Source organism: Fusarium vanettenii (assembly GCF_000151355.1).
Source record: "Fusarium vanettenii 77-13-4 chromosome 5 genomic scaffold NECHAsca_5_chr5_3_0, whole genome shotgun sequence".
Classification (NCBI taxonomy): domain Eukaryota; kingdom Fungi; phylum Ascomycota; class Sordariomycetes; order Hypocreales; family Nectriaceae; genus Fusarium; species Fusarium vanettenii.
In genome coordinates this window covers 801,913-820,697 of record NW_003315878.1, presented here as the reverse complement: position 1 = coordinate 820,697, position 18,785 = coordinate 801,913, and the positions used below count along the sequence as shown (strand labels likewise).

General features: G+C 53.8%; 6 protein-coding genes across 6 annotated transcripts; 3 read left to right on the top strand and 3 right to left on the bottom strand.

Moving 5' to 3' along the window:
* Nucleotides 1-1,084: 1,084 nt before the first annotated feature.
* On the bottom strand, nucleotides 1,085-3,205 carry NECHADRAFT_41909 (uncharacterized protein; the record flags this gene model as incomplete). Its single annotated transcript, XM_003050753.1, has 2 exons — nucleotides 1,085-1,519; nucleotides 1,580-3,205. The coding sequence occupies 2 exons, from the start codon at nucleotides 3,203-3,205 to the stop codon at nucleotides 1,085-1,087; spliced, it is 2,061 nt and encodes a 686-aa protein (XP_003050799.1).
* A 701-nt stretch (nucleotides 3,206-3,906) lies between these two features.
* Nucleotides 3,907-6,354, bottom strand: NECHADRAFT_93600 (uncharacterized protein; the record flags this gene model as incomplete). The annotated part of the gene is made up of 1 exon (XM_003050752.1): nucleotides 3,907-6,354. The coding sequence occupies one exon, from the start codon at nucleotides 6,352-6,354 to the stop codon at nucleotides 3,907-3,909; it is 2,448 nt and encodes an 815-aa protein (XP_003050798.1).
* A 451-nt stretch (nucleotides 6,355-6,805) lies between these two features.
* On the top strand, nucleotides 6,806-7,432 carry NECHADRAFT_80411 (uncharacterized protein; the record flags this gene model as incomplete). Its single annotated transcript, XM_003051138.1, has 1 exon — nucleotides 6,806-7,432. One exon carries the CDS (start codon nucleotides 6,806-6,808, stop codon nucleotides 7,430-7,432), a length of 627 nt encoding a protein of 208 aa, XP_003051184.1.
* A 4,184-nt stretch (nucleotides 7,433-11,616) lies between these two features.
* Nucleotides 11,617-14,310, top strand: NECHADRAFT_100540 (uncharacterized protein; the record flags this gene model as incomplete). Its single annotated transcript, XM_003051137.1, has 6 exons — nucleotides 11,617-11,667; nucleotides 11,776-12,608; nucleotides 12,661-12,990; nucleotides 13,047-13,126; nucleotides 13,178-13,518; nucleotides 13,584-14,310. The coding sequence occupies 6 exons, from the start codon at nucleotides 11,617-11,619 to the stop codon at nucleotides 14,286-14,288; spliced, it is 2,340 nt and encodes a 779-aa protein (XP_003051183.1). The 3' UTR covers nucleotides 14,289-14,310.
* A 479-nt stretch (nucleotides 14,311-14,789) lies between these two features.
* NECHADRAFT_100539 (uncharacterized protein) lies at nucleotides 14,790-15,969 on the bottom strand (the record flags this gene model as incomplete). The annotated part of the gene is made up of 2 exons (XM_003050751.1): nucleotides 14,790-15,746; nucleotides 15,862-15,969. 2 exons carry the CDS (start codon nucleotides 15,967-15,969, stop codon nucleotides 14,790-14,792), a joined length of 1,065 nt encoding a protein of 354 aa, XP_003050797.1.
* Nucleotides 15,970-16,288: 319 nt separating this feature from the next.
* On the top strand, nucleotides 16,289-18,756 carry NECHADRAFT_61141 (uncharacterized protein). The gene is made up of 3 exons (XM_003051136.1): nucleotides 16,289-16,509; nucleotides 16,580-17,287; nucleotides 17,341-18,756. Exons 1-3 carry the CDS (start codon nucleotides 16,367-16,369, stop codon nucleotides 18,638-18,640), a joined length of 2,151 nt encoding a protein of 716 aa, XP_003051182.1. The 5' UTR covers nucleotides 16,289-16,366; the 3' UTR covers nucleotides 18,641-18,756.
* The last annotated feature ends 29 nt before the right edge of the window (nucleotides 18,757-18,785 follow it).

Here is an 18,785-nt window from a genome sequence, read left to right as displayed (position 1 = left end):
ACCCCGCGAGGGTTCTCCGCGGCATCGCTTCATAATTATTGTACTCGGCGATGCGCTTTTCTTTCTTCGCTTCATGTCATGATACCCTAGTGTATTCACATGTATAAAGTCAAGATGATTCCTAACCCCGTCCTTTGGCGGCGGAAACAAGGAATTATCCACGATCACGAATGGAGCTTAGCGTACAAAAGTCTCGGCGTTGCGTCTTGTCTGATTAATTGGTTGATTGATGTTACTGGGAGGATATTTATCTTTACAGGGGTTATAAGTGCAGGGAAAAGCGAGTTTTACAAGAGGCGCTGGTTGTCGGATCTGGGATGCCCAAGATGGGCTTGGGAACTGGCTGAACAGGAGTAGGAGTGTAGGAGGTGGTTGGTACGACAACCTATGGATCAGGTATGATGATGGGGCAAGATGGATGGAATGGTATCCAATGGGACAGGATGGGATGGCAGGGTTCTCTGTGTTTTCTGTTGCATGTGCTATGACTTATGAGAGATAAACAAGCCGGGCGAAAGCTTGCAGTGAGATATCCATATTATTGATTGTTGCTTACAGCAGTTTAGTTGCAGTTGGTCAGACGATAGCTGAGAGTTTTATTCATTGAAGAAGCAAGTTTTGTATGTGTTGTTGGTTCTATATTGAATATGCCATCTCGCAATCAACCTGTGTTCAAGGTCAAACTCTGAGCATGTGCTCTAACCAACAGGACTTGAGTCTTGGAAACTCTTTGACAACTTCCTAATTAGGGTCAATGTAAACACAAGCCAGTTCTCGCTTGGATCATGCATGCAGTGTAAGTGAACAGTCGGTCTGGCCTAGATGGTCACATATGCGACCCATCCCAAGACCACCCGTGATATCAACAAACAATTGACTTTTTTTTCGTTTGGCCCAACATGTGAATCTGTATCTTGTCTCCATGGTGATGATGGATTGTACCCGCAAGAGTGCGTCCTCGTCAATGCAACCTTGAGGCTGCATCTTTCACCGCATGGGATGGATGATGTCGAGTGGGGGGTAGACCTCAGCAAACCTCGTATAACTCAGTCGAAACCAACATCCCTTCCGAGCATGTATTCGGTTACGTCTGGAGGGGGTTGGTTCGTTGGGGGCTGTTGGGGTTCATTCCCAGATCGGAGATAGCGGTCAATTGATATCTGGAGTTGTCAGTTGAGAGCTGCGGGATAGACAAATAGGGGGGGAAACAAACCCAGTCAAAACCCTCGCTAGAACCAAAGAAGTTTTCCACTGGGAGAAACTCTTGATAATCGATAGGATACTCTGCAATCGAGATTCCGGAAAGATCAGGCATTGCTCCAGAGGTATCACCATCGATGTAGGCATACTCGGTGCTGGCCGTCTCAAGTGTTCCGGGTTCGGATATGGTGGTGGCGGCGGGTGTCTCGACGCGGATGAGGATGGCGCGGAGGACTTTTGCGGCGTGACGGGCGTCTTTGGACTTGGCGCCGCGCTCGTTCCAGATTGAGTGTGCTCTCTGGAGGAGTTGGATACGGTACTGGCGATCATGTGGACTGATGGTTGTTAGAAAGATAATCCGCGATCAGATGGTTGGAACTTGCTTTGTATCGGTCGACTCGCAGAGATCGAGACACAAGATCATGGCAGCAACGAGAAAATCATGCATCGTCAGGCTAGAGACCATGAAGCGGTCATGGTACATACGTCCTCCCTCACGGATGGCCTCGTCAAACTCAAGATGGAGGTCCAGTATCCGCTGGGCAGCGGCGCGGCAGATGTCGCGGGACAGTCTGTATCGGGGCTCATCCTTGGCAACACTGAGGTAAGGGCGATGTAGCACGCAGAGCGTCTTGCGGTACGAGAGCTCGAGGATCAGGCGGTGCATGATGGTGTGGCCCTGGTCCTCGGGTGAAGTGCTGTTGATGGGCCGGATGTTGTAGCATGGGGGAATGCTGTCGTAGAAGGCCTCTAACTCGGCTTGGAGTCCCATTGTTTCTTCGTATGGTCGTGGTTCTACTGCTAGAGTATGTATGAGGACACGACGGATCAGACGGCACAGATGAGACTTGATACGCCAAGCCAGCAAGGGCGTGGGATAGATTGGTGGCCTTGAAGGTGGCACATCTGTATCTTCGTCAAAGTCGTCGTCGGTCAAGTTACGCGGATGGTCCGCGTCACAGACTTCTTGGTATATCATGGGCGGCATACCAAGCTGAAAGGAAAAGAGAAGGTCAGATGTTTGGACCATGAACCAAGTCCGACGACGCATCTCAGCCTCAAAGGGCGTGATGTTCGGAGACACCCTGGCTGCGTCGAGATGATACCCCCTACGCTGGGCGAGACGGACAGCCAAGCCGTAGAGCGACCATATCGTAGCGTCCGAATCTACCTTTTGAACGTTGCGGGAGTGTGCAAACATCATGAGCGCCTCGACCGAGTACGACTTTGCGTTGAGATACTCCCCCGTGATGAGGCACTGCGCCGAGCGGTGCATGTACAAGCTTGGCTCCGCGACTGTTTCCAGCAAGGGGCTCTGGACCTTGGCGATCATGGCGCCCAGGCTGAGGACGGAGAACATGATGCTGAGCCAGAGGAAGTTGGACTCGTGGGGCCTCGACCAAAAGAGCTCGTAGCGTCGCCAGAAGTGTCGCTCGTGGGTAAATGGCACGACGAGGAACTTGGCGTCGAAATAGGTGCGTACAAGGACGTCTGCGTCTTGGCGAGAGGGCATGCTGGATCGAAGCTCGTCGATTGTGACGGGAGTGACGCCTCCGAGGACGATATCCAGAGCAGGCAAGTTCTCGGGTTCTTCTGGCTGTTCTTCCTCCTCTTCAGTGTTGAGAACACTCTGTATATCGTGAATGCTCTGAAACACAGCCTCCCACGACGTTTCTCCAAGATACGCAGCATCCGATCCATCTCTCGGACAACTCTCCACCCTCTTTTGACCAGCAGAGGCCGCGGCGAGGCGCTTGACAATCTCCTCGAGCTTTGCAACCTTGGACTGCATTTCGCGCCTGCTACTATCAGGCGCTTCGCCGTAGATGCATTCCATCGTCTCATCGCGCCTCTTACAGGCGCCGCACGAGGGCCTCACGCGGTCGCATCTTGACTTGCGGCGCTGGCAAGCGGTGCACGAGACGGGTTTGCGGTTTCGCGTGATGCGGTGGGCGTCTCTGGTGCGGAAGACGCCCGTGAACTGGGCGATTTCGGGGTCTGGCATGGTTTACTCGAGAACAACTTGGGCTTTGCAGTAGTAACAAGTGAGGCAAGTTGTAGAGACAAAGAAGTGATGATGCTTGGTTTCAAAGCACGGGAACGAGGCTTGCAGAGCCTCTTAAACTTAGATCCCAGCAGATAGACAAACACACCGTCTCTGGGCCAATGAGAACCGCAGACGCCAGACGGCAAGCTGCAGGCTTGTTGGTGGTTATGGTTCAGTTCCTGAATCACTACCTAAGGTGCCTGTTAAAAGTGAGTTTAGTTATTCTGTTTCAATAATGCTATGGTTGTCTTGGAGGTGATGACTTACACATACCCTCGATATATGTCAAGGTTCAAGATGAGTTGACATGGACTAAACTTGAACTTGTTGTATAGCGTTGTACATTACTAAGTCCGAAATCCCCTTAAATGCGGGGGTTGATAACCAGATTTCTTCTCACAACTCCAACTCATCAAAGATAGTCTCGACTATAAGAAATCTCAACAGTGTATGTTCATCAAGCATTTCTTGGCTCGTAATCTCTATTCCCAAAATGACTCCCCATCCGCTTTTTATACCCTCTCTATCGTACAGGGTTATTTATTGTCCAAGAGACCTTTGCGATATATATATGACGTGATTGATACAATGCCAGCAGCAAGGTCGTGTCGCTGCCCCATGACTCAACAACTCCAGCCGTTATCTGATACAAAACAACATTACCGAGCCCGATCTTGCTCCATCCGCCTTTTGTTGGCGTCAATGATCTTCTCCATCGTCTTGAGCGCCCGGGTCTGATCCCGGAGTCGCGCAAATGCCTTGAACGTGTGCAAGTCGGGCTTGAACCCGGCTGCCTCGAGGTCCTGTAAAGTGCCCACCGTCTGGGATAGATTCTGCATCGAGGCGTAGCCCTTGGCGAGTGTGTTCCATGTCACAATGTTGGGCTCCAAACCATGTTCCTGCATGGCCTGGAGCACCTGCTCAGCCAGCATTTTCTCCCCCCTCATTATCAAGCCGTGTATGAGAATGCTAAAGGTGAATAGGTTGGGAGCCGGGTGAACGGGTGCCTCGTCGGAATTCACCCCTGCTGCCTTGTCCTCTTCTTTCGGTCTCGAGTACAAAGAGGAACGAAGCATGTCGCCAAAGACTTGCAACGCCGGCCGTTGTAGAGCTCTCCGCTCAAGCATCACCAGGATCAGCGTGTCATGTATCACGCTCCCCTGATCCTTTACCACCTCAGTAGCCCAGTTCCTCTCGGGTCCCTGCTCTTCCAGACGGGACTTGAAGAAGGTATAGAATGTCATCAAGTCATAAGGTCGGTAGAGACTCTTGATGTATGCGCGTAGCATAATGGCCAGAGTCTGCGCGTTGGGCTTTAGTCGAGGTCCTCCGCTTGTTTCAAAGAACTCGTCGACAACAGGCACGATGGTTCTCTTGAACTCCCAATCTCTCCGAGGACCAGATCTGAACTTTTCAGTGCCGTCCACGTTATCCTGCCCCAAGATCAGGGGTAGTGTATCTGGCAACAGCCATTGCAGAGGCTCCAGGTCAAACTTCTTGACGTAGATTCGAAGCATCTGTCCGAATAGGGGGAGGACCCATGGAGCCGGGTATTTCTTCTCTCGACATTCCATCTCTGCAAAGAAGAAGATGGAGTGGAGCGTGTTGTTGAGCACATCCACGTAGGGCACCTTGGCCGCTCGAGCGACATCAAGAGCAAGGCGTACGTTGGATGCCTTGAGGCTGTTCTTGGCACCCCTGAAAACAGTTGTGTAGCATCGGGTATCAAGTTCAGCTCCGTTCTCTGCTAGGAGGAGCGGGAGCCGGACAGCCTCGGCGATATCGCCCTGAGAGCAGAGTGACTCGATCAAGGCTGTGAAGCTCACCAGATTGGCAGAGAAGCCCTTTTCTAGAAAGTACTCCATTGCTCGTTGTGGCGAGAAGGTGTCCTCTTCTGTCTTGGTCCACGCTTCTCCTTCTTGCTTTGTGTGTAGCAGTGTCGTAATGACACTCGCCACAGGTGCAGAGTTGAGGTCGTGCCCCTCTTCGGCAATATGACGCAGGATCTCAAAAGCCCTTTCTTTGTGAGCTAGACTTTCTGAAAGCTTGCTCGCGAACTGCAGGAGGGTATAGGAGTGCATCTTGATGCCCGAACGATGTAGAATTTGGTACATCTCAGCTGCTTGCTCAACAGGGAGTCTCTTGGCAATATGACCAAGGGTATGCTGGCGAAACGGCACATGGCCGCGTGGAAGGTCCTCTGCCAACTTGGCAAACAGCTCGAGCAACTCGTCAGCTTTTGAAACACGGTCTCGATGAACCTTGATATCTTCCAGCTTGAAGTTTGTAATGCAAAAATGTGCCACGTCGGAGGCGGCATACCCAGGAGGGAGAGGATCCAAGGTAGCCTCGAGGACCTGTGGTGCCTTTTCTGGACAAAGATGCATTGTAGACAACATGACTGTCGGCCACTTTTCCCTCCGAGTCTCGACATCGAGCTCCTGCCACGCCTTCTGCATGACCGAGAAGCTCCCTAGCCCAAACAGCCATTTACCGTCATCTCGCCACGGCCACGAGCTCGGGTTTGCGGGTGTCTCGATCATAAGCATTTTCCGCTTCCAGAAATTGAACCGTGACCTGACAGCCACCAACTCGGAGGCGGGAGTCTGAGAGCGTAGGTAAGCCCATTGATCGGCTATCGTCTTTTTTCGCTTCAGCTTCAACTTCATTTTGCGACGATCCTCGGCCAGCTTCTTTGCCTTCTCTGCCCTTTTAGCCCTGCGCTGGAAGAAACTTGGATCTTGAGAGGTCCCAGAAGGACTATTCTCCTCCCTCAATTCTTCCTCGTACTCCTCAGCATGCGCCTCTGCGTCGTCTCGACCTTGTTCGGGCCTCCATGGTGGTTCTGAATATGCCTCGGACACTACGGTGGGCTCGGAGGGGTTCGGAGATGCATTACGGGGCCGCAATTGAGCAAGTATTGAAGGTTCGCTATCGGGGAGCGGTGATTGAGCCGTGGCATGATATCTCCGAGCGAATATTGACCGGTCGTGCCCGTGGTTGAGTCGTATTGACAGAAAGGCCGCTCGTCTTGTCCATGTCTGCGCCGTCACCGAGGACTCGAGCCGCCTCGTGAAGCAGGCGCGGTACATGAGAGCCGTTGGCATTTCCCCCGAGTCGAGTCGGCATCAACTCGAGGTCAGCCGTTCTTCATACTGATCGCCCAGGCGAGTTTTGCTGAGGACGACGTTGAATTATCGCGGGTCGTCGGAAGTTTCGTCGATTATCGGTTTACGGGAATTTCTCAACTGGACCGTTTCCGAGGTCGCTTCCGTCGCGCTTCAGACCAACATCTAATTTTTTTTAGGTTAGGTTGCGCTTAGCCCCGGCTGTTTTAGTGGCGCTTGACCCTGCAGCGGCTCTGAGACGCCCTGCCACAGGCGGTTCGATTGACGCGCTTCAGGTACGTATTCGCAGTAACTTTAGAGGTATCCATTCTTGAATTTACATTTTACACCCCGCCAACCTCAACCCATGATCTTCAACCTCGAGCTTCCTCAATTGCGATAGATTCTGCGCCGTGCTTGTGCACATTCCCTTCGCTTACCAAGTACCACCATGTCTTCGTCACACCTCAACCTCAGCGCTGCCTCGGACGACCGAAAAGCCAGGCTCGCCAAGCTCAAGAACCTCAAGCGGAAGCAACCAGGCGACGAGATCGTCGCGCCAGAGTCAGAGCGAGCCGCGTCTCCCCCCTCAGAACCCGATGTGTCTCGATTACACCTCTCCGGACGCAACTACGACCCAGAGACCCGAGGCCCAAAGCTCGGTTTCGAGCAGGACCCAACACTCAACTTCGAGAAGCCAACCCTCGAGGAGCAGGCCGCCGAAGTCGAGGCCGAGATCAAGCAAAAGGCTGCTGAGGAGGCGCAGGACGACAAGGGCATCGATCTGTTCAAGTTGCAGCCCAAGAAGCCGAATTGGGACCTGAAGCGAGAGCTGGACAAGAAGATGGAGGTACTCAACGCCCGGACCGACAACGCCATCGCGCGCTTGGTTCGCGATCGGATCCTGGGGGCACAAAAGGCGGCCTCCAAGACCAAGTCGGCCGACGGCGCTGAAAACGACGGCGAAGCTGCCGGTATGGATGGTGTGGCCTTGGTCGAGGGACTCAGAGTCAGGGAGAGGGAAGAGGCAGAGGAGGAGCGTCGCGAACGGGAAGAGGAGGCTGCGCTAGGAGCATGAGGTGGATGATACTGTACGTTGGCTCTTCCTCGTCCTTTTTATTTGCATTTTGGGGGTCTGGCGCATTGCGCGATCACGGTTACACTATCTTTACAATATACCCAATAATTATCTTCCTCCTATGTTCATAGCCTGGGTCATGGCTAACCGCCGACTAAAGGGACTCAAGCTGCGCTCCCGAGGCTGCTCATTTGGAGGCGGGCCCCTACGATCCTGGACCCTTCCATTATGCCCTCCACGAGCATGCCTCCCCCGTCCTGGCCGAGTATCGCGTCGATCTGGCCTTTCAAATCGTCGTCCCCTGTGCTCGGGTGACCTCGACTCGCGAGGGTGCTGAGGTCGAGATTCGTAGGATCCCCTTGACTCCGATGAATACCTCATTTGTCGCCTCGAGGGTCCGTTATCCTCTCTAGGGGGAATAGGTTCCCGAGATCGGTAGCGGTCTCGGCGGTCGTCCACAGGGGAGCGACTGTCACGAGACACAGAGCGCCTTTGCTGGTACTCAACTCGTGGGCTCCGACTGCGACTGCGGCACCGACTGCGGCTCCTACTCCGACTATCATCCCGGCGTCCGCCGCGCGGAACAGCGTTCTCATCAGAATAAGGGCTTCGCGAACGTCGGGCAGGTGGAGGTGATCGAATCCTCTCCCTAGCAGGTGAGGGCGACCTCGACGCGCCAGTCGAAATAGTAGAGACTGAGTGCGATGAAACGGATCTCGGGCGCTTGGCAGCAGACTCGATCAACTCATCATCACGCTCTTCGCGCTCACGCTTGCGGGCGCGTTCAGCCTCTGCCTTTGCGAGCTGTTCATCTGCAACACCCTGCCTAAGACTTTGTAAGTATGTAGAACTCAAGGATTGATCAATAAAACGCACTTTTTCTCCAGGGGATTCAATTTGTCATTGGTAAGCTTGGGGACCAGCTTTGGGTTCCGAAGTTGCTGCGAGCGCGACGGGCGCGACACGTATGGCCGCTCCTGGGAAGCTGCCTTGCACTCATAAGAGTAGTGGCGTTCTAAGATGGTCAATACAGGTACTCATCGTAAAGTTTCTTAAATACATATCTCTCTTCAGACACTTTTGGCATTGCACGTTGGTGGGTGTCGACCTGGAAGGGCCGCCACGTCCTCTGTAAGTAAACATATCAGATGTGATATGGCTTGCGCTCGCAAGCTCGCTTTCCTGGGGTGAAATGGGATAAATAGAAGTGAGGCTGGTGTATCTTTACTGAATATCGGGTAATATCTGGTCGTTTCAGATAAGTATGGTCGGGATAAAGATTGATGATCAATGAGGCAACAGAGCTGAGGATGTTTCTTCAGTGATGTCGGTAGCCTGCGTCACGTGACTGAGCGAGCCAAGTCACATTGGGGCCCTTCAAAGAAGCAGATAATGGCAGATCAACTTGGCTATTTGACATCCAATACCATACAGGCCAACATTAGTAAACCTTGATTGGCGTTGATTTCTTCATCTTCTTTCTCAATAGTGATCTTACACTAGGGCAGAAAGACACAAGGCAAAGGATGCGCTGAAGTCTAAACTACCTCTTCACTTCGCCCTTCAAATGAGCCTTAATAAAGCCCCTTCCAGTGACTTGTTGATCTAAAGGCATTGTCGATCTTAGAAGCTAAGTCGCCTTTACCGGGATGTGATGTTTGGCATATGCGAGATAATCATAGTCTGAAAGAGCCAGGCCTCCTTGACACAGCAGGCAAAATAGCTACAGGCATACCACGACCAAACATCATTAGTAGATGACTCAATGAATTAGTTGATTCTCACCAAGATAGATAAGATGGGTCATCAGAAATTCCCCCTCTTGTTCTGCACCCATCACATGGCGACGAATCTCTGGTACTTACCAGCAACTTTCACCCTAGGTACCTACATGATGCACTCCACAGTGCCAGTTGCTCGCCTCATTTTCACACACACTTGATATCAAGCCCAGACTTTCACAGCCATGGCAGGCCATATCTAAGACTTTGGACTCAAACAATCTCGCCGCCGTGGTCACCGTCGTTTCTTTCAAAGATCAATGAAAGCAAAAGTCACACCTTGTGATGAGATGTTGGCGAATGAGGAAACGGACGGTGTGAAACCCAGGCGTCTCTCTGGTTGGTTGCAGCGGATAACTGTTTAACCAACCCATGGAGGCCTTCTCCTATCTCCCGCAGCAATGATCCACGATCATTGATGCAAAAGATGAATTTCTCTTGGTCCAGCGTCAAGATGGCGGGTCTGTGCTATTCTGTCGGCGTTCTCACACTGTGTCGAAAGACCTCGGTCCGCGAGTTGTAGAAACACACACCCATCCTTATCTTTGTAGGCTGAGACGGAATTGGTCCTGACGGGGTGACGATGTTGCTGCAGGAGAGAATCTGACGCCATGGCCGCAGAAGCGAATGGCCAAGGATTGTTGGCCTCAAGAAGCATTACAAGCATCAACCGAAGCAACATGACACACCAGAAGCCCTCAAGAATGACAGGCAAGCATTCCTGTAAAGGCCATTTGAAAGGATGGAATTTCATCCACCTCCCAGTCATGATCCAAACCCAGGACTCCAACCCAAGCACATGCCCGCATTGACAATGTGCTTTCAAGGAGGGATCCATTGCGAGCTGCCTGCCCGCGATTACATCTCGCGACAGTGGATAACGGGCTGCGGCAAGGTTTGTTGTGCTCCGGGACACCAGAGGAATTACGACAGATGTCAGTAGGGCATCAAGCAGACGAGTCTGGTCGTATCACTTGGAGAGGCGCTTCGAGTGCCCAACATCATGCAATAGCTGAGAAAACATCCTGGGGAGATCCTGGGCGAAAGTGCTGCAGGAGGTCTGACCAGGCCTTGGCTCAGGGTCAGGTTCAAAAAATAAAAATAAAAAGTGACTGGTTACATAATCATCTTTTCTCTCGTCTCGAGCCTGCATGCATGGAAGGACACCACACAGGAGTCCCTGAACAGGGGCATATTGGAGGTGTAGTATCCGTATTCTCAGGAGTATCTAATGCTTGGTCTCTTGATGCTTCGCTTGCTCAGAGTTTGTACTCTCTTCGGCCCGCTTGTGGAAAAGACCAAGCAGTCGGTGTCTATCCCGAGTGTACAAACGGTATTTGTTGCACATTGATTTGCCTGCACTGTAATTGCAATTGGATGACAGCGGCAGCTGGAGCCATACGCAGAAGAGCACTGTAGGATAAGTTAATTTTCTTGGTCCCAGCAATAACCTCCACATTCAAACTCCCCCTTTGCTTTGACTGGCCGTCCATCGCATGTCGCTGGAAATCTGCACTTTCTAGTGGTCCAGGCTCCTTCAGTGGTCCTCCACTCCCGCCTTTCAGCGGCCGTCCCGTCTTCAGCGGGTGGTCATCGCTCCGTCCATTGTCAGGGCAGCGCCCGTCCCCGTCCCCTGGGTTCTAGCTCTCACTGTGCGCGGGCCCTCCTTTGTTACCTCCTGTTATGGACTGCTGCTGCTGCTGCTCCCCTCCATCCAAAACCCTTCTTCCACTAATCCTCCGTCATCGCATCGCCCCGTCTTGCGCCCCGGGCCGCCTAGGTTCCATTGTCAGATTGGTCGCCGCGACTTTTCCTCTCCTTCGTCCTTCGTTTGCCTGATCGATCGCTTTCGCTCGCCTCCATCTCGGCCCTGTCCTCCTCAACCATCACTCCGCGTGCCCATTCTCCCGCCGTTCGCCTGGTCTTGGGACCCGGGCGTCACAGGGCGTTGCCTCAACCTCCCGATTCCGATCCCGTCTCACTCAGTCACTGCAAAAAAAAACACAGCACCAACAGCCCGCGCGGACAGAATCAGCCAAAACGGCGTACCACCACCAGCGACCCCTCCTCCTCATCGGAAACCTCCCCCCCATCAGCTGGAGAACAATGCCTTTTACAACACGACGATGAGCACCGAGACTCCGTTTTCCTTCTGCTGGTCCTCTTCGATCGATTCTGCTTCTTGATTTTTTTTTATCCCGATCCCGTCCTGTCCTTTCCTTGTTCCTATCCATCGCCTTGTCGTCACCGCCGCAGCCGCAGCCGCAGCCGCAGCCTCAAAAAGTTGCAGCCTCATCTCGCATTTGGTCGACTGCTGCTTTCGTTGTGCCTGTCTCATACCTTCTTGCCTCTCTACCCACCGCGCTCTCTGGGCTGGCTTTATAGCCCCCATCGCCGCCCATCATGGCCACGGCCCAAGTGTCTCCTGATCTTCCAAAACCCTCGTTCGCCAAGGTAGCTTGCCGCCCACTGTCCCGTCTCTCCTCGCTGTACATGGTTCTCCTGTCTCGAGGAGGGAATCCCGTCACTTGTTCAACACGACTAATTTGTTCTCTGCAACAGGTTGCCGCCTCTGTATCAAAAGATTCCGCGCCTCCTGCGCTACGACGGATAGCCACCCCGTCAAAAGAGCCCCCCATGACCTCGACATTGCCGCCCACATCTATCGAGCCCGTCATTGTGAATGGCCGATCAGGCAAGGCACCAGCTGGGAAGACGCCCTCGCCGCAGCCCCAAGTTACCGCCAATACGGTCGAGCAGAGGAGCGGTGTGGATAACGTCGCGGGTTCTTTGAATGACTTGAGCCTCAGAGAAAAGGCGCCCAGTCTTGTTGTCAACGGCAGCGGACCCCTAGCTCATGAGCGACCGACGATCGTGACTGGCAGGGACAGCGGATCTGACGATTCTCAAAGGGCCGACTCCAGCTCTGAGCTTGGCACCAAACCTCCGAGTCTGGACGGAAAGAGCATCACCTCGGGAACAACCTTTGCACTCGATGAGAAAGAGTCTCTCAGGCCAGACGACAGCGCCAGCGTCAAGGCTGCCGCAGAAGACGACGATGCATTCTCCATCCGCGGCTCTCTACTTGCCGGCTCACGCATGGGATCCGAGCTGGCTGCCAGGGTGCGAGTCAATCCTCTTGGGGACATCCCAGAGCGTAGGCATCCCCAGCCCACGCCAGGCGTCGTGGTTCAAGGTGTCCTGACCCCTCAGAGCTCGTCGTCCGAGCCGCCCCCCGGTGCCCCTCTTGGTGTCGGTGGCTCTTCAGATGCCCTCAACGTCATTTATAGACAAGCGCCCGATGAAAAACTTCTTGAAGCCATGGCCTCGCCTAAGGATCGGCTCTTCCTGCTGCGATTGGAGAAACAAGTCATCGATTTTGTTCAGGATTCCAAGTGCGCTCTCACGTCCCACCTCATCTCGAGTAGTACTGACCCCCTCTTCTAGGGAACCCTATATGGACCTCCCGCCGTCCAACTCATTCTGCAGGATGCTAACCCACAAGTTGGCTGATTATTACCATATGACGCATTCCTTTGAGCCTCACGTTGGATCTGTGCGGATTTTCAGAACACCTTTTTGTCGAGTTCCTACGTCACTGGCGCTCATCAACCCGAACCCCAACACGTCTAGCAGCAGCACTCCGCCACCGGCCGTGCTGCCCAGGAAGATCATGCGGCGCGGTCAGGATAGTGAGGGAGGCCCAAGTGCTAGTCCCTCTAAGGCAACCTCTGAGACTGGCAGTGACAAGGATAAGCCAGCAGCTGCCAATCAAAAGTTCGTAAATCAACCCAATTCACTATGTACAGTCGAAACTAATACATGACAACCAGGTTGACAAGAGAAGAGCGCGAAGAGCTCTACAAGTTAGCTCGAGAACGCATTTTTGGTAGCTCGGAGGAGAACGTCACAGGTAAGGATTAGATTGAGCCTCATGCCAAGAATCACACTAACTAAAGTCTAGAAAACGACGGCGACAACGGAGTGTCAAGGGCCAGCTCCATGTCCGCCAAAGACAAGTCGAATCTAGGCAAGAGAGGCAAAACAGGCAAGCAGCGACGTGACGATTCCGACAGCTTCGACTCAAGGAATCAATACACAGCTTACTGGGGCCCTCAGCAACAGACTTGGGTACCGCAACCTCAGTACATGACGCCGCCCAACCCTCAATATGGTGCCCAAGGGCCGCCACCCGCGCCGTATCAAGGCCAGATGGGTCCCGTCTATGCTCAGCAGGGCCCTGCGTATCCCGCGATGCCGGCTATGGTGCCTAACCAGCCCTATCCTCCATATGCTATGCCTCCGGTATGTTGTCCCAACTTGAAGAGACTCGTCGTTTAGGCGTTAACGCCTCTTAGTATGCTCCTCAGGCCAGCCAGCCACGCTACCCATCTAATGGAAGTCCTATGACCACATACGGTGCTCCTGTACCCCCGACTGGACCACAGCAACCCGCCTGGCAGCCTGGCTTTGCTCCCCCCGCCCAGTATCAGCCCCAACCTAGGGGACCTGCCCCGGGCGGGCCTCAAGGACACATGGGGATCCCGTATGCGTTTGGTCAGCTTCCGGCAAACGCCAACCCCAACGACCCCAAGAGCCAGCACCCCATCCCAGGTAGCTACAACCGCAACCACGCCTTCAACCCAAAGACGCAGTCGTTTGTGCCTGGAGGCGGCATGGCTCCCGTTCCGCCTCCACAGCCACCATTCACTGCTCCTGGATCACATCATGGCAGCCCTCAGGTCGGATCGCCTCACCTTGCATACCCTGGCGGCTATCAACAGCCAATGCCCCAGCCATATGGAGGCGGGTATGGCATGGTGAGGCAGGGGTCTAGCAGCTCTATGCCAGCATATCACTCTCCGCATGTGGCCCATGTTCAGCATGCACCTCCACCACCCCCCATGCCACAGAACCTGCAACATATGGCTCCTCCCCAGCCCCTCCCTCACAACCCTCCGGCACATATCCCTAACCGACCCAACATGACACAGGGGCCGAATCAGGCCTTTTCACATCTGCCGACGTACGGCAACCCGGCGACTCTACCTCAGAAGCCAGCCACTGGAATTTGATACTCATACACTACAAAAAAAAGGAGGGGGAAGCATCACATGGTGTTCAAAGGCGGGAGACCCATTAAGGCGTACACGGCATACTTAGCATCTTGGCGTTATCGGTGGATAGGATGGATGACATGAATTTGTAGGCTGCGGCCCAATTTACTAGATGAGTCAATTCCACTTTGACATAATTCTCTTGGCAGGGGGTAGAGGTCGTTGATTCATTCATACAGACAGACAGACAGAACTGGGGGGAAAGATAGTTTTATATGACGGTTGAATTCAGTTCTATGGCCCCAGGTGCCATGCCTAATTCTCAAGCCTACCGCAACGCCATGATTTTATTGTAACACAATAACCCGTGCCTTCATATCACATGCCTCTCAGGGAGGGATATCCTAGACTTTTTAGTGGTTGTCGTCGGGACATCGCTTTCTTCTACCCTGGGCTCCGATATCTAGAACCTCGACTCGACTCGAATCGACTCTTTCCTCTCTCTTCCCTCTTACCTCTTTACTCAGCGGGCTCGCGGGGTTCCCGGGGCTCACGCTGTTGACCTCCGCCGCGGCCGCCACCTCGTCCTCCTCGCTTGCCTCCCCGCTGGCCACCCTTCTCCTCGGTCTTGCCCTCACCCTCCTTCTCGGGGCTGGTCAGGTTGGCAACGGCCAGTCGCTGAGAAAGGTCGATCTGGGTGCGGATGGTGTTGGCCAGGTAGCTGACCATGAGAACATCCTGGATGTGGTTGTTGAAGTCGTGCTCGATCTGTTCGGGGTCGACCTTGGGGGCCAGGGACAGGGCGTTCATGAGGTACTGGCCGATAGCGTTGTTGGGCTCCTCATCCTCATCGAGGACGCCGTTGATCCACTCGCTCGCCCGGTCGAGGAGGTTGATTGTCTGCTCGATAGATCGGCCGAGGCCCTCAATGTCGGAGACGAGGGGAGCTGTCCGTGACTCGGCATCCTTGGCGCTGGCAATGGTCTCGAGGGCGCTTCGGTCGGCATCGCCGTAGAGGACCTTGTGGGGAACCTGGATGAAGAGGCAGCTGTCGGCAGCCCGCTCGGCGTTGACGGCGACGGGAGCGCTGATGTAGCATCGGGTCTGAATGTCCTCGCCGGGCTCGGTGGAGATGGTCATGTGGATGGCGGGGTGGGGGAAGGTGCCCGTATCAGGGCTGCCGAAGAAGTTCTGGATGAGGGCGCTGAAGCTGTTGAGCTCGTGCGAGGTGGTGTACCAGCCGAGGAGGTGCTCGCGGGGGGAGGCCTTGAGGGTCAGGGCGAGCATGTTCTTCTGGTACTCGACATCGACCTCGACTTGGTCCTCCTCCTCGGTGTGAGGGATGGCGAAGCAGGAGCGGACCTCAACTTCGGTGCCATCTTCAGATCGGGTGCCGACGAGGGCGCCGATGACTCGGGTGGATTGAGTGTCTCGAATGTCTCGTCGAACGGCGTGGTCGAGGATGGAGAGGACGGCCTAGAGGACAGACAAAGGTCCAGTTAGCCAAGGCAGTCCCTTGCAGAGGATATCCAGACAGGTTCAGGATGCATATATCGAGGCGCCGAGGTGAGAGGGGTTATCGCAATCGTACCTGAGGCTGGATGTTGACCGTGAGCGGGGCAAGGTTAGTCTGGAGTCCGACGGTATTGGGCGCCAGAGGCCTCGCGAGGTGGATGAAGCTCTCGGTAGCAGCAGCCATACTGGGCAACTGATCTCGGGGGCTTTGGGGGGTGAGGAGGAGGATTTGTGGTGTAGGTGGAGAGGAGAGGTAGGAGGTTAAACCACGAGGTTCAGATTCAGAGACCGGGCCGGAGTTTCGCGATGCCGTCCAAATTTTGAAGATTTCCACGTTGGTTTGGCGGGACGGGCGCTGGGGTTGTGCGCGCTAAGATTAGAGATAAGACCGGGCTTGTGGCGTGTGCCGAGACGGTGATCCACATTACCCCACCAAAGTGTGGCTTGTGAAGGCAAGGCTGAGGTAGCCTCACAACTTTTTTTTCTTGCAACCGCGACGGAAGGGTTTCTGCAAGTTTCAACGGTCGAATTTTGAACCACTTTTCCTTGTTTTGAAGTGATTCACTACTTGGTTAGACACCATGGCTCCCCGTGGAAGAGGTGGCAATTTCAGAGGTCGTGGAGGTCGGGGAAGAGGTAGAGGCGGTCGAGGCAGAGGAAGAGCAACCAGTCGGTTTGGACCTAATCGGCGATTTGATGGAGCTCGACTTGCAGATAATGATGAGTAAGTCTACCAAATGTTTTACTCTTATCATTCTTCCGGAGAGTTCTCATACTAATTCTCTTCTTCCTAGGTCAGAAAGTTCTGGTTCCGAAGCAGAGTCTGCTCCTGAAGACGAGGTGATGGGCGATGTCGATTCAGACGCCGACGACGATGACGAAGATGAGCAATCTTCTAAACCCTACATGGCTCTTCTACAGAGCTTTACCGAAAACAATGCGCCCAAGGCTAAGCGACGGAAATTGGAACACCAGGAAGCTCAAGGACAACCTGAAGAGTCCTCAGATGACGAGAAGGCCGATGAGGAAGAGGAAGAGAAGGATATTGACCGAGCCGAGGAAGATCCCGAGGACCAGGACGCCGAGGAGCAAATAGAAGACGACGACGATTCAGAAGATGAGGACAACCTGACGGATCCCTTCGACACGCACTTTGCGCATCCCGACGACGACACGGTCGCAAAGCGAGTCAAGGCAGTACAAAAGGGGGAGTGGGCGACCAAGAGGGCCTTGATACAAAACCTAAGAGCCACCGTCACATATCCCAGCTCCGATGCAGGATCCGAAGTACCCAAACCTATGGCCGGTCCCGACGGTCTCAGCCTCAAGCAGAAGCTCAAGGAGACGGCAGCCCGCAAGATTGGCGAGTTCGATGCTGCGCAGCGCGCTTTCAGCCCCTTGCTCTTCAACTATAGCGACGTCTTGCACTGCGACCGCACCGTTCGGAACTCGGATTCTTTGCGAAAGTTGACATGTCTTCATGCCCTCAACCACGTCTTCAAGTAAGTTTCCCAGCCGCCGAGAGATTACAGTTCCGATTACTAACTCAGACAAGGACGCGAGATCGGGTCATCAAGAATAACTACAAGCTGGCCAAGGAAGGACAGGATACGGAACTAGAGCTTCGAGACCAGGGCTTCACCCGTCCGAAGGTGCTCTTCCTCCTCCCCACTCGCAACTCGTGTCTCCGAATTGTCAACATTATTCGTGACCTCTGCGAGCCAGACCAACAAGAAAACCGCAAGCGCTTTGAAGAAGGCTACGTCGACAAGGAGGCCAAGTTTGGCGATGATAGGCCAGCCGACTTCCGAGATCTCTTTGAGGGCAGCGACGACGACATGTTCCGCCTGGGCATGAAGTTTACCCGTAAGACGATCAAGTACTTTTCGCAGTTTTACAACTCGGATATCCTCTTTGCCAGTCCTCTCGGTCTTCGAATGGCCATTGGATCTGAAGAGGATAAGAAGCTTGACTTTGACTTCCTGAGCTCAATCGAGATGGTGGTTGTAGATCAGGCTGATGCTCTCCTCATGCAGAACTGGGAGCACGTCGAGTTCATCTTTGAGCATCTCAACCTTCAGCCCAAGGACGCTCACGGCTGTGACTTTAGTCGTGTGAGGAACTGGTACCTAGAGGACTGGGCAAAGCATTTTAGACAGACCGTCATCTTGTCTGCCTTTAACACGCCCGAGCTCTCAGAGTTGCTCAGACTGCACTGTCATAACTGGGCTGGAAAGGTCCGCCTGCAGCCTGAGTACCCCGGGTCACTGTCACAGCTCGGCGTTAAGCTGAAGCAGACCTTTTCGCGGTTCCGGTCTAGCTCGGTTGACAAGGACCCCGATGCCAGGTTCGAGTACTTTACCTCGGCCATTGTGCCTTCGCTTGCTAAGCGGGCAAAGGATGCTACTGGAACTCTCATCTTCATCCCTTCATACCTCGACTTTGTCCGTGTGCGCAACTACTTTGCGACCTCAAGCGCTGTTGAGAATGTCACATTTGGGGCAATCTCAGAGTATGCAGATGTCCCTGAGGCATCTCGCGCACGCTCCCACTTCCTTAACGGCCGTCACCGTGTTCTGCTGTACACTGAGCGAGCTCACCATTTCAGACGGTACCAGCTCCGCGGCGTGCAGCGTGTCATCTTCTACGGACTGCCCGACAATCCCATCTTCTACAATGAGATTGCAGGTGGTTACCTGAGCAAGAGCGAACAGGACATGAGGCTTGAGCCTGGACAGGGGAGCGTCAAGGTTGTGTTTTCCAAGTATGATGTCATGAAGCTGGAGCGCATCGTGGGCTCCAAGAGAGTGGGAAAGATGATTCAGGAGCGCGGTGATACCTTTGAGTTTATATAGATGTTGTCCCTGGGCAGATAATTTGATAGAGCTCTGACGCACAAACTGTCGAGGTATTCGTCAATGGATTAAAAGCACAATGTGTCATGATATAGTAATTGGTACAGATTTTGTACAGAGTTTTCATCCCGCTCGTCAAATGTTA